The 13429-nt window shown below is 43.9% G+C and overlaps 1 protein-coding gene across 5 annotated transcripts in view; it reads left to right on the top strand.

Annotated features, from left to right (window-relative positions):
* The window catches only part of adcy2b (adenylate cyclase 2b (brain)), a 779528-nt gene that overhangs the window by 700212 nt on the left and 65887 nt on the right, over positions 1–13429 (top strand). For all 5 annotated transcript variants that reach the window (XM_085988701.1, XM_085988702.1, XM_085988703.1 and 2 more), the window contains 2 exons: positions 5616–5774; positions 11064–11210. In XM_085988701.1, coding sequence (XP_085844827.1) covers positions 5616–5774; positions 11064–11210 — 306 coding nt within the window. The remainder of the gene's footprint in view (positions 1–5615; positions 5775–11063; positions 11211–13429) is intronic.

The following is a 13429-nucleotide window of genomic DNA, read 5'->3' as shown; positions in this document are numbered from 1 at the left end:
TATTATCTTCCTGTCGTGGAGCGGACCCTCTGGAACACTCCCCTCTCTCTTCTGAGGTCCGAACGCTGCCCAGCTTCGAAACACCGGCCGCGCCCTGTATGCTCCACCCTCTCTCTCTCTCCTTGCTTCCCGACTCGCTGCCCGGCCCCGTTGCAGCCCAGGAAGGATCAGAGCACTACCTGCCACCAGCCCGATTAGCTGGGAAACCACGGACCGAGGAACCCAGCCTGGCTCTGGAAAGTCGCTCCTGCAAAGCCTTGAACCCGATGATTGACGGTCGACGCCCGTTCCTCGAGTTTCAATGGACTCTTTTTTTTTTCTTCCGACCTTCAACGTCGTCGGAGCTGCTGCGGAGTTGCAGGTAAGTTCTTTCTACCTCGTCGCCAATGTTAAGTCCATGAATGATTGAGACACGGACTAGCAGGAGAGAAACAAACAGAACTTTACTGGTGAAAGGCATAAACGAATCTAACAAAACAGAGGCTCTCTAGCGCCTTTTATACAGGGGTGGTCACTGCCGGTATTGCAGTCTGAGACCAGTTATTCTCTTAAAGGTACATACACAACAAGCACTAACACAAATGGCTCAGCAAGACAGGGAAGGGGCACCCAGGGTCTCACACGCAGCACTCCAGCTAGCCTCACACATTGCTCAATGCACGACTTTCCCCCCCTCCCCCACCAAATCACGGACCTACCAACAATCTGTACCAATCACGAAGCACGCTTCCTATTCCTAGCCTCACCTCACCCCCTTGGAGGAGACAGTGCAGGCCATTCTTGGCAGGAGTATGGCTGAGCCCTTGGTCAGTGGCGGGGCAGAAAGGATACAAGATGCTGGTATCCTCATACATTATCCTCCTTCTTGCATGCACCTCTTGCTTTCCTGCCCTCCCCTCATCACAACTACACCCTTTTGCCTTCCTTATTTCACACACCCAAGAAATGCAGCCAGCCAGCCAGTGGTTGGCCAAGAAGATGAAGAGGAGGGCCAAGAAGATGAAGAGGAGGGCGAAGAAGAAGAAACACCTTCATTTGATTTCACACTCCCAGCCTCCAGCTCCTCAAGGTCGACCAGCAGGGTCATTTGAAGTGTCCCCCAGTGAAAGTCAGCGGCCTAGAAATTCAGTGCCCTTAGCACCGATTTTGCGGCGCTAGAGGGCCTAGCGCTGCAATTGGCGCCGGTTCCTAAATTGCCTGGCGCCCTTCCGCGGCGGTAGACCGGTAGCGCTGCGCCGGCACCGATGACGTCATCGGTGTGCGCAGCGTCCCGGTTGCCGTGGTAACCCGGCCCCAAGCCGAAATTCAGTTGCGGCCGCCTCGCCAGTGGCAGCCGCAACTAAGACTCCGGCAAACGAGTGTTGCCGGAGTCTGCGCCGGCACTTTAAGGAGGCGCGGCGGCCGGCCGCTTTCCCGCCGGCCGCCTGCCCGCAGCTCCCTCCCCGGACTTCTCCGCCCCCCCCCCCCCCGGAACAGATGCAAGCCCGGCACTTGTCCGAGGTGCCGGGCTCATTTTTGATGAGATTTGCGCGGGCCGCGGCCGGGTGCAGGCAGCTCCTCCTTAACGGAAGGAGGAGGCCTGCACTTCCCGAGCCTGCCGCACCGCAGCGGGTGCCGCAGCGCCGGAATAGCGCCGCAATGCGGTGCGTTGCGCCAGTTTTCAGGCGCTAAAACCCTTCAGTAGCGCCGGCAGCCGTTTGGGCGCGGCGCTACTGAATTTTTGGCGCGCGCAAAGGGCTTTAGCGCCGGCGCTAACTTCCGGCGCTAAAGCCCTGGCGCAGCGCAAACTCAATTTCTAGGCCAGCAGCTTTCCACCAGCCATGCTGCAGCCACTGGGGTAGCACTGCGTGACATCAGTAGGATAGGCAAAGGCACACACAAGACAGTCACTAAGAGAATGCATAAGAGTGATAAGTTGATTTCTTGATGTCATATTGGAGGATGGATGTATAAAGTTGGATTGGAAAATTTGCTTTGTGGCAGCTTTTATTTCAGCATTGTGGCCAAGAGGATGCTGTGATGGTCAGTAACAGAGGGAAGGTAAGGTGTGGGACAAATGGTGAAAGGGGAATTGGGGTTGTGGTCATTGGTACCGCAGGCAGATGATTCCATCCCGGATATCCCAGCCAGAAAGGAGCTGTCTGGGTTGCAACCTTCCTTCTGCTTCCTCCTCTTCTGTTGCCTCTTCTTCAGCCTCTTCCTCTTCTGCGTCTTCATCTTCTGCGTTTTCCTCTTCTTTCTGTGAGTAGATGCTGTAAATCTGAAATGACAGCATAAAATATACTCAGCAGGTCAGGCAGCATCTTGACCTGAGACGTGAACTCTGTTTCTCTCTCCAGTGATGTTGCCTGGCCTGCTGAGTATTTCCAGCATTTTTTTGTCTTCTCAGAGGCCTTCCTTTACCATCTGCGGCTTTGCACGCATCCAGCAGCACTCCCTACACACACAAAAAACTTTTAACATGTATTTCAGCAAGTCACTGCTTCAATAAAATTAAAAAAAACAGTCTAAAAGCTTAAATGCACACTTGCCTGAAAGATGTGTGTGTCCCTTTAAGAGGTATTGACAGCGCCTGTCAGTCTGCTGCACGCTAGGTTTACATGGCAAGCTTAGGACCCACCGCTGAACTCAGCGCAAAGGCCCAAGTTCGCTGTGGTGATGTTAAGTCAGCGTTGCACGCCGACCTGACATCACCGCCTTCATTTTAATTTGCTGGGCGATGGATGTTATCGGCAGTGCTGCCGGGCCTTTGATAATGGAGGACGCCGCGGAACCTGCCACCAGCAGGTGAATGAGCGGCGGCCACCATCTTAATGCAACTTTTTGCCAGTTAGCCCTAGGTCTCCAAGTTCTCCACTGGTCCATGCAATGTCTGATTTGATGCTAGGTGACTGTCTCATCAAAACATCTACCAAAACGTATAGGGAACAAGATGCAACCTTGTCTGTCACCAGTATATATCGAACCATTGGATTATTCATTGCTTGTTCTCACTGCACACTGCGCTTCTTGATACAGAATTTTAATGATGACTTTCTTACGTAATGGCCACCCTAATTCTATTGAGGATAATGGTACAGAAGAGTCAGAGAGTAACATAATATTATCCCGGTTGTTACAATCACTTCTGTCCCCCTTCTTGGGAAGTTTGACACTGATTCCTTTTATCCAAATTTTTGGTGTAATTTCTATTTCCCACACTAATTAAATAAACGTAGGATGGTAATCAGGCTTTCATCTGCACTTTATTTAAGTAATTCTACACAAATTTGATGTTGTCCAAGTGACTTCTTGTTCTTTAAGTTAGCTATATCAGATCTTAGCTCATACAATGTAATTTCATCACAATTGATATCCAATTCAGCTATCTTCAGTTAAAGTCAATCCTACTCTTCAGAAGTGGACTGATTAAAGGATATGGAAGCAAGGCAGGTTAATGGAGTTAAGATACAGATCTGCCATGTTTAATTGAATGGCAGAACAAGCTTGAGGGGCTGAATGGCCTACTCCTATTCCTATGTTGAAGATTTTGTGGACAGTGCTCTGCCCACCACTTTATATCTTCTGGTTTGGTGATAGGTAAATCATGCTTGTTTGTGACAGGATCTTCGTCATGCTGTTTAAAGTGTCTTGCAAGTTTCTTTGTGATCTGATCGAATGCCCTCATATCGCCCCTCGCTGCAGCCATTTCTGCCTCTTGAGCTTGTTTGTCGATGCTGTTTCCTTTGTCTTTACATGCTGAGCATTTAACTGCCTTGTCTTTTTGTTTGAATTCTTCTTTATTCCGCTATATATCATCTGGATCAAATACGTTAAGAATTTTGAGCTTGGCCTTTTCCGTTCAGTGATTGCATGCCAAATCTTCACACTAAACCATTCCTCGCTTTTGCCTTTGATATATGGCCCAATACCAACTGAGTTCTATCAATGTGGACTTTGTTAATGACAGTCAATGCATCTTCCACATTGTCAAACATATTTCTGACAAAGTATAGTAACCCATTTGATGTCTGGTGATGGGTGTCTGTAGAACCATAAGCAATAAGGAATCATTGCCTTCAGGGAAGAAAGGAAGATTGTTTTAAAGTTGCCTGAAAACAGTTTGGGCTCACTTAACCCAGTTCCTATGCAGACACATCATCAATAATTCAGCATTAATTGACCATCTTACTTAAAGACAATGGCTGAAGTGGGAAAATTCACACTGGTGTATTGGGATTCTTTTATTTTGAAGTGGAAGATTAAAGCACATACCTGTGGTGTAGTCAAAGGATTTTGACCTGACATCTGGCTGTATCACATGTGACCTTGGAGTGCTTCATTGATATATGCAAAAGTGGAGCACTAAACCTCACCAATAATGTATTTTTTAAAACACCCTTTATAAAGGGCTGTTTTACTTTTGATATGAGTCAAGCGTGTATTCGTGCCATCTAACAGCACAATCTGCTACTGCAGAGCTCTCTGTTAGTAACAGTGACTCAAGTGGAGAAGAAAAACAGCTAGAAGAATTTTAACTGGACCCCTTGAGCTTGTATAATACTACAATTTTTGAGGCCCTTGGTGTAATTCTTAAGGGTAATCCTCAGTTGATAATTGTAGCTAATTGAATTTATAGAACGTGGTAATTAATCTCTTAACAAAATATGGGCTTGTAGTGTTTCTAACATAAATCTTCACACTACAAACTCACCATGAAATTATATTCAACTGAAGGTACCATATGTGAAAATAACTCTTTTTAAGATCAATTTTAGTCCAAATTATTTTTTATTAATTTCAGAACTCTAAATGTAGATTAAAATGTAAATTTTTTAAGTATTGTTACTTGGAGATTCTTTGTATTTACTCAGCTTCTGGACATAAAGATTAATATTTAGATATTAGATTGAAAGTTGGGAGTTGGCCACTATATGGTAGGAATTGGTATGCATTCTGCCCATTTTTCGGGCGTAAAACAGACGCAAAACCTAGCCCCCTCCTGTTTGCCTCTCACCCCACAGGTTTTACACGGCGACCGTTGCAGGCACCCGAGCTAGCTGATTTTGCATTTGGCCCAACCAACGAGCTGCATTAGAGCACCTGCTTGGCGCCCCCATCTCAGCAGTTTCATGGTAATGAGGCTTGAGGACCAATTTTTGGTGATCCTTGGGCTAACTTCTTCGGGCATGCGTTGCAGTAGCGCTGCCCGATTTGTGCCCGTTGATAGGCACTAGCCAATTTCTCCCTCTGTGCTCCAGCCCTCTGGGACTCTTTACCCAGTTCCCTCTGCCTTGCCCCTCCTCTCCCAACTTTCAAAAAACTCCTCAAAACCTTCTTTGCCCTTTTCCCTCTTTTCTCATGCTTGGTGTGTACGGTATCCCTTGGAACTTTATTGTAAAGTGCTCTGAGACATCTTCCTGCATGTAAGGAGCGCTGTACAGTTGCAAGTTGAGACTTTGAGAGTTTTACTGTGACATCTACCACTGATTTTATACCATCAGTGCATTCATATTATAAACTGATGTGTGTTAACATGCATTCCATTTGCCTTAGAATCTTTTTACTATCTTGTGTAATTCGGTCAGATGATAAGTTGTCTATTGTTTCTTTACCTCTGTGTCCTCTTGTAACAGAATGAATATTACTGTAGGTTAGACTTCCTGTGGAAGAACAAATTCAAAAGAGAATGTGAGGAGATAGAAACCATGGAAAACCTCAACAGAGTGTTGCTAGAAAATGTGCTTCCTGCTCACGTGGCTGAACATTTCCTGGCTCAAAACTGGAAAAATGAAGTAAGTGTTTTTTCAGTCTTCAACAAAAAAAATCAATGGTTTCTGTTATGAGTCTATATACATTTCCAGCCACTATTTAGTTCATCAGTCTTGTTGGTCTAAAGGATTCCCACCAGTACTAGCTTTAACAGAAAACTTCACATGGAGTCCTGGTGAGATTCTTGTGCGGCAGCAGACAGAAAATGGAATTCTACTATTTTACTGAAATCTTTTTCATTCTTATGTGAAACATATAGTGGGTATTGCAATTATGCCATTCTGTGCTCAACAACTTAATATGTACCAAAAGAATCATTAAAATTGACTTGGATTTTCAATCCAAAATTGTTTTACTAATAATCACTATTGCCATTTTCTACACACAGTGCATCAATCCAGTGCTGCAGTCAGTCCAGTTGCTAATTTACAGTCTTATTGGACTTTTTTTGCATATTACTTATTTTCAAAACTTACACTGCTTTTATAGGATTAATAAATACACATAAAATTTAATTGTTTTCTAATACATCACGTTTCATGTACATTTTTTAGATACTAGCCTGTCTGCAGCACTGGATTGATGCACGTGTGTAGGAAATGGCAATAGTGATTATTAGTAAAGCAATTTTGGATTGAAAATCCAAGTCAATTTTAAAGATTCTTTTGGTACATATTGGCCTAGAACTTGCGGTCGGAAGCGTACCTCCAGAGTACGCCTCCAACCTGCGAAACAATTCTGAAATTACCTGTTGGCGATCAGGTTGCAAAGAGTTGTGGCCTCAGGCCTCCAGGCGGACGGAAACGTAAAGGCCCATAGATCCCAGAGATACAGGCATTTTGGAAGCGTCCCTGGGATCAAGTGGGCCCGGTCCTCCGATGACAATGGAGGATTCCATTGCAATCATTTATGAAGGGAATCCCCTAATGATATGCAATGGAATCCCCAAATAATTATACAATGTACAGAATTCTAATAATTATACAATGTATTGAATTGCAATTTTATTCATGAATTCCTTCATTGCACCAACCTCAATAAAAATTTAATTTTTTGATTAATTATTTCAACCTTTGAAATCTGGGTCAATATTTGCATGAACTAATTTAATGTGTATGTGCATAATTTTGGATCTTTAAATGTTTTATTTAAGCAATATATATACCCTTACGTTGATGCAAGCAGGCCCTATGCCTCCTTTTACCAGCTGTAAGAGTTGTGTGGGCAATTGCTGTGCAGTTTTTGGGCAAATAGCCCAACTCTGCACCAGCAATACTCATTTTTCAGGCAGTTCGGATGATCTGTCAAGGCGTACTGCAAGCGCATGTGGAAATCCAAAACTTGCGGAGCCTTTTAAAGAGAATACGATGGTGTACACTGAGAGTATTCTGTCACAGACACCGCAATTTCAGGGCCATTAAGTTGTTGAGCACACAATGGCGTAATTGCATCATCCACCATATGTTTCATGTAAAAATGAAAAAACTTTCAGTAAAACCGTCGAATTTTTGAAAACTTCAGGCCATGCCAGACAGCTAAAGCCCAGAAAACACCACAACCAACATGGTGGAATATTGACACGCACAAACTGTTGCTGTCTGTAATTCTGCAGACAAATCCCAGCACTTTTTAGTAATATAATAGTACAAATAAAGTAAAAGGTGGTTCACGCTCAAAAATCCCATACAATGCCTAAAGCAAACCTTAGCAGGAATTGCATTGCATCTGGTGCTACATAGCAGATATGTCCGTCCCTTCATCTATTGTGTTCTGCCCTACAGCAGGTCTTAACTCAAGTATCACACATAAGATTCTTGAGCCACTTACTAGGGAAGAGTAGCTGAAGTGCTTTGCCATGGCCTTCCTCATGGGTCTTTTCTATCTTCAGAGTACCTTTTTCTAGGTGGGCTGCAACCAAGACTAAAAGAGCCACACTTACCCTTTACATGGGGGAGAGGGGCTTCCCACAGCCATCAAATGCAAGTATCACTGCCTCAGTTAGATGTGCTGCATCTGTGCACAAAACTCTGGCAATTACTTTAAATATCGGATGCAGTTAGCTTCTTCTTCAAGCTGCAGGGAATACACATTACCATCTGGTACATAAAAGGTCACTTTAAAGACACTGGGGTTTATTTTCCTGTTGCTGCACCTGAACGTATTGTTTTGCCTAGACATATTGCATAGAGGAAAATTGGACAGAGAGGATCGCTTGCCCAAAATGGGGCTCACCAGATTGATAGGCTCCCTTGTGAGTATGCAAACCTCCTTGCCCAATTTTCCTCTATGCACTGCACCCAGGCAATTCAATACATTCAGCCACAGGAAGAGGAAAATTTGCTTCATTATTCCTATGAAGCACTTCCTATCACTGATATGCTTGGGTGCCATTCTGTTCCATTTGATCAGCTTGATACCTTGGTCAGGTACAGACAAACAGGCTGAGAGATGTCTTTGAACCTTACTGTAAGTGACAACTCTATTTGTGCTGGCAAACACTGACTTGAATTCTGTGAGTGGCTGACCACCTAATGTAGTTATGAAAAATATATTTTTTAATATTGTTTATTTTTGTGTATTTTGAAACTACTTTGACTAGTATATCTGTGGCTAACTTTCTCCTAGTTAGCAGTCATTCTGAAGCCAACAACAATAGGTCAGGCCAGAGAGTCTATGGTATTGAAGACATAAGTGACCAATAATGCAGAATGCATCTTTGTTATTTTCAAGATTTTGAGGAGTGTAGCAAAATTTGTAATTACTGTACTATAAACCCACTGTTTGTATTTAATACTGTTCATTTAACTGTGTACTGCTTAGTAAGTCAGTCCAGCAGTTTATAGCTTAAGCCATTGCCTGATAGTGTGTTTACTTTTCCATCTTTCTGAAGTTGAGGAGGTCTCATGGCAGCAAATATTATATGCATTAAACTAGAGTACAAGGATAAGGGATTCGATAAGGTGCCACATAAAAGGGTAACGTATTAGAGTAGATAAAGGATTGGCTAACGGACAGAAAACAGAGAGTAGGGATAAACGGGTCATTTTCAGATTGACAGGCTGTAACTAGTGGGGTGCCGCAAGAATCAGTGCTTGGGCCTCAGCTATTTACAATCTATATTAATGACTTAGATGAAGGGACCGATTGCAATGTATCCAAGTTTGCTGATGATTCAAAGCTAGGTGGGAAAGTAAGCTGGGAGGAGGACCCAAAGAGCCTGCAAAGGGATATAGACAGGTTAAGTGAGTGGGCAAGTAAGGTGGCAGATGGAGTATAATACAGGAAACTTTGTGCTATCCGGCACCCACGGGACCGAGCTGCTGCCGTTGCCTAAAAAGTGCCGTACTCTCCAGAGTTAATGTTGAGAGATACGGAGATTCTTATCTCCGTATTTGACAACAAACACTGTTGCTTAGCAACAGCTTCTAAACACTCGGGTGTGGCCCTAAAGCTCTGTAGCTGAAGCTGTTGCTATAGCTACAGACCTTGCACAGCTTGACTGTTCAAACAAAGCAAAAAAAACAAACAAAAAGAATAAAAAACGGCTGCTGATTTTTGCCAGTGGCTCCAGATTGCCGGATAGCTCACCTCCGGATAGCACAAAGTTTCCTGTATGGGGAAATGTGAGGTTATTCACTTTGGTAGGAAGAATAGAAAAACAGAATATTTTTTAAATGGTGAGAAACTATTAAATGTTGGTATTGAGAGAAATTTAGGTGTCCTTGTACAGGAAACACAAAGTTAGCATGCAGGTACAGCAAGCAATTTGGAAGGCAAATGGCATGTTGGCCTTTATTGCAAGGGGATTGGAGTACACGAGTAAGGAAGTCTTGCTACAATTGTACAGGGCTTTGGTGAGACCACACCTGGAGTACGGTGCACAGTTTTGGTCTCCTTATCTGAGGAAGGATATACTTGCCTTAGAGGCGTGCAATGAAGGTTCACTAGATTGATTCCTGGGATAAGAGGGTTGACCTTTGAGGAGAGATTGAGTAGATTGGGCCTATACTCCCTGGAGTGCAGAAGAATGAGAGGTGATCTCATTGAAACATATAAGATTCTGAGGGGGATTGGCAGGATAAATGCTGAGAGATTGTTTCCCATGGCTGGAGAATCTGGAACTAGGGGGCATAGTCTCAGGATAAGTGGTCGACCTTTTAAGACTGAGATGAGGAGAAATTTCTTCACTCAGAGGGTTGTGAATCATTGGAATTCTCTGCCCCAAAGGGCTGTGGATGCTCAGTTGTTGAGTATATTCAAGGCTGAGATAGATAGATTTTTGGACTCTTGTAGAATCAAGGAATATGGGGATAGGGCAGGAAAGTGGAGTTGAGTTCGAAGGTCAGCCATGGTCTTACTGATTGGAGGAGCAGGCTCGAGGGGCCGTATGGCTGACTCCTGCTCCTAATTCTTATGTTCTTATCTCTGTTGGACCCCTGCGCTCACATCACTTACCTAAATGTTAGGTAATGATCATGGGGTTCAAGTACTCACTTATGGAGTGTGAAGCTGAACCCAATGAAAATACATAGTTAAAAAAAATCCCAAAATGTAATTATGCAACAAGGTTTTAGAAGCTTTATCATTTAATTTCTATTAATTCTTTTTTGCCCAAGACATGTTAATCGATTTTAGAATTATTACGCTTGATTCTATACTTGAATGGAATTCACAACACCTTAGTTTTTCTACCTAGTTGCACTAAGGCTAGTGCATCATAAAAGAGATCCTAAATTCTTTTGGCTGTGTCAGTTATATTTTCTGATTGATGAAGTTCAGGTAGAAATGCTTAATATACTCATAAAATGGTTAATGCCTGCCTTAAAATAGCACACAGAAGAATGTAATATTCATGTGTAAACTTTACCGATTATATGTAATCATGTTTCAGGGTCCAAATCTGTTCCCATCAATGGGACTCCAAAATGCTATGTCCCATAAATTCTGCTGGGGCTCAATGGGCCTCCTTTTGTATCTCTGTTGGAATTCCCAAGAAAATGGTAGGACCCAGTTATACTGGGTTTTCGCCATTTATGGGTGTTTCCACATTACCAGGCAAATGATCTCTGGGCGCAGAAAATCGGGGTGATACCCAGTAGCGCCGCCGCTAACCTCCCGCAGAATTTGCAGGAGGCACGGTTATCAAGGGGAATTTTGCCCTCATAGTCTTTTCAATTCTTCCAAATATCAGAAAAAATGCATGATTGTAATTAGACTTGGAAAATGTGTGGATTGAATGCTGGATTTAAACTTTCAATGGAAAAGAATAAGCCTGCACATTTCTAATGTTACATCTCTCATTTGCTTGGCAGGACCTTTACCATCAGTCATACGAATGTGTCTGTGTCATGTTTGCATCCATCCCAGATTTCAAAGAATTCTACACAGAGTCAGATGTAAATAAAGAAGGATTGGAATGTCTCCGATTACTGAATGAAATTATTGCTGACTTTGATGATGTAAGTGTACAGCAACATAGCCATTTGTTAGCCTGTAGATATGATGATGTGATCTTTCCAAATGCAGGGGAACCACTTCTCAGTATTCAGATGACTGACAGCCCTTGATGGAAAAAGTGCAATAATCTAACTTACTGCATTGTAAATTTCTTCACATAAACCATTTTTTTTCATTCACATTTTCACTTTTAACGACAAAGAAGAATATAGTACTGTAGTAAATTTAGAGACAAGTACAAAATAACTGTGGCCGGCATTCACCAACCGCAATCCCATCCGAAATTGGATGGAATCACAGAGGAGAATGATGAAAAATGTGGGCGATGAGGCCTACTGCAGCCTCACAGCCTCGACTGAGATTTCCTTCTGTCTGCTTCCATGGGGATTTCTACTGGCCACTCCTGCCAACTGCATGCAAATAGTGTTGGGGGCAGGATGCCCGACGGATTTCTCACCGGTCCGCCCTACTTAACACTGCTTCCCAAGTCCGAACCCTGAACCAGCTCTTTGTCTAGCTTGTCTCCTTACTCCCCCCATGCCGTCTCCGAGCTCATCTTGTCCATGAGAGATACCTCCTGCTCTCTCATCCCCATTCTCACTAATTTGCTGATCACCCACATTCCTTTCCTGGCCCCCATTGTAAATGCTTCCATCTCCTCCTCAAAAACCCACCCTCAAGCCCTCTGTCCTCACAAACTACCGCCCTATCTCCAATCTCCCTTGCATCTCAAAAGTCCAGGAACATGTTGTTGCTTCCCAAATCCATGCCCATCTTTCCCACAATTCAGTGTTTGATTCTCTACAATCAGGTTTCCACCCCTGCCAAAGCACTGAAACAAACTGATATCCTCTGTGACTGTGAGCATAGCGTACTATCCTCCTCGTCCTTTCTGTAACCTTTAACATTTTTGATCACACTATCCTCCTCCAACGCTTCTCTTCCATTGTCCAGCTCAATGGGACAGTGCTACTCTTTCTTATCCAAACTTTATCAGAGCATCTCCAGTAATGGATTTTCTTCCCACCCCCACACCATTACCTCTGGAGTCCCACAAAGATCTATCCTTGGAGACATCCTATTCCTCATTTACATGCCCCCCATCGGCGACATCATCCGAAGACATGGCGTCCGGTTTCACATGTACACTGATGACACCGAACTTTACTTCTCCACCACCTCTCTCGACCCTTCCACTGCTTCTGTGTTGCCAGACTGCTTGACCAACATCCTGTCCTAGATGAGCCACAATTTTCTCCAGCTAAATATTGGGAAGACCAAAACCGTCGTCTTCGAACCTGCCACACTTACCCACAACACCAATTCCATCCCCATTCCCTGCCACTGTCTCAGGCTGAAGCTGACTTTCACAATCTCAGTCTCCTATTTGACCCCAAGTTGAGCTTCTGACCCTATCTCCTCTCCATCACAAAAATGTCTGTAATATCGCTCGTCTCTTTCCCTGCTTCAGCTTATCTGCTGCCAAAACCCTCATCCATGCCTTTGTCACCTCCAGAATCGATTATTCCAATGCTCTCCTGACCAGCCTTCCATCCTCCACCCTCCATAAACTTCAGCTCATCCAAAACTTCTGCCCTAACCTGCACCAAATACTGCTCACCCATCATCCCTGTGCTCACTGAGCTCAACCCTGTGAGAACTCTGCATTCCTCCTACACTCTGGGCCCTTGTGCATCCCCCACTCCCTTTGCCCCACCATTGGGGGTCAAACTTCAGCTGCCTAAGCTCTGGAATTCCCTCCCTAAACCTCTCCACCTCTTTTTCTTTAAGACCCTCCTTAAAACCTATCTCTTTGACAAAGCTTTTAGTTACTCCTAATATCGCCTTCCATGGTTCGGTATCAGTTTTTGTCTAATTATACTTCTGTGAAGTGCCTTTGTACATTTTTCTACATTAAAGGCACTATTTAATTACAAGATGTTGTTATTCAGCTTCACTGACCATTCCCGTAAGCAGACCTTGTTTACCTGGATCCAGAGTGCCTCTTTTTCTGCCCAATATCTAGGTAAATGATAGCAAGACCCACAGATTGTAACAGAGATTCCCAGCTAATGGAATATATTGTGTTACCTCATGACTCTCCTCTTCAAAAGTGGCCTGAATATGTGCTCCTACAAGACTAAGGCTTAGGCCGGAATTTTCTGGAGCCCGTGCAAGCGCAATTGGAGGCGGATCGGGTGGGAAATTTGAAATAAGTTGC

The sequence above is a fragment of the Somniosus microcephalus genome, chromosome 5, assembly GCF_052327205.1.
Source record: "Somniosus microcephalus isolate GS21.2 chromosome 5, FLI_Smic_1.0, whole genome shotgun sequence".
In the NCBI taxonomy this organism is placed as follows: Eukaryota; Metazoa; Chordata; class Chondrichthyes; order Squaliformes; family Somniosidae; genus Somniosus; species Somniosus microcephalus.
This window is presented reverse-complemented; position numbering and strand designations above follow the sequence as displayed.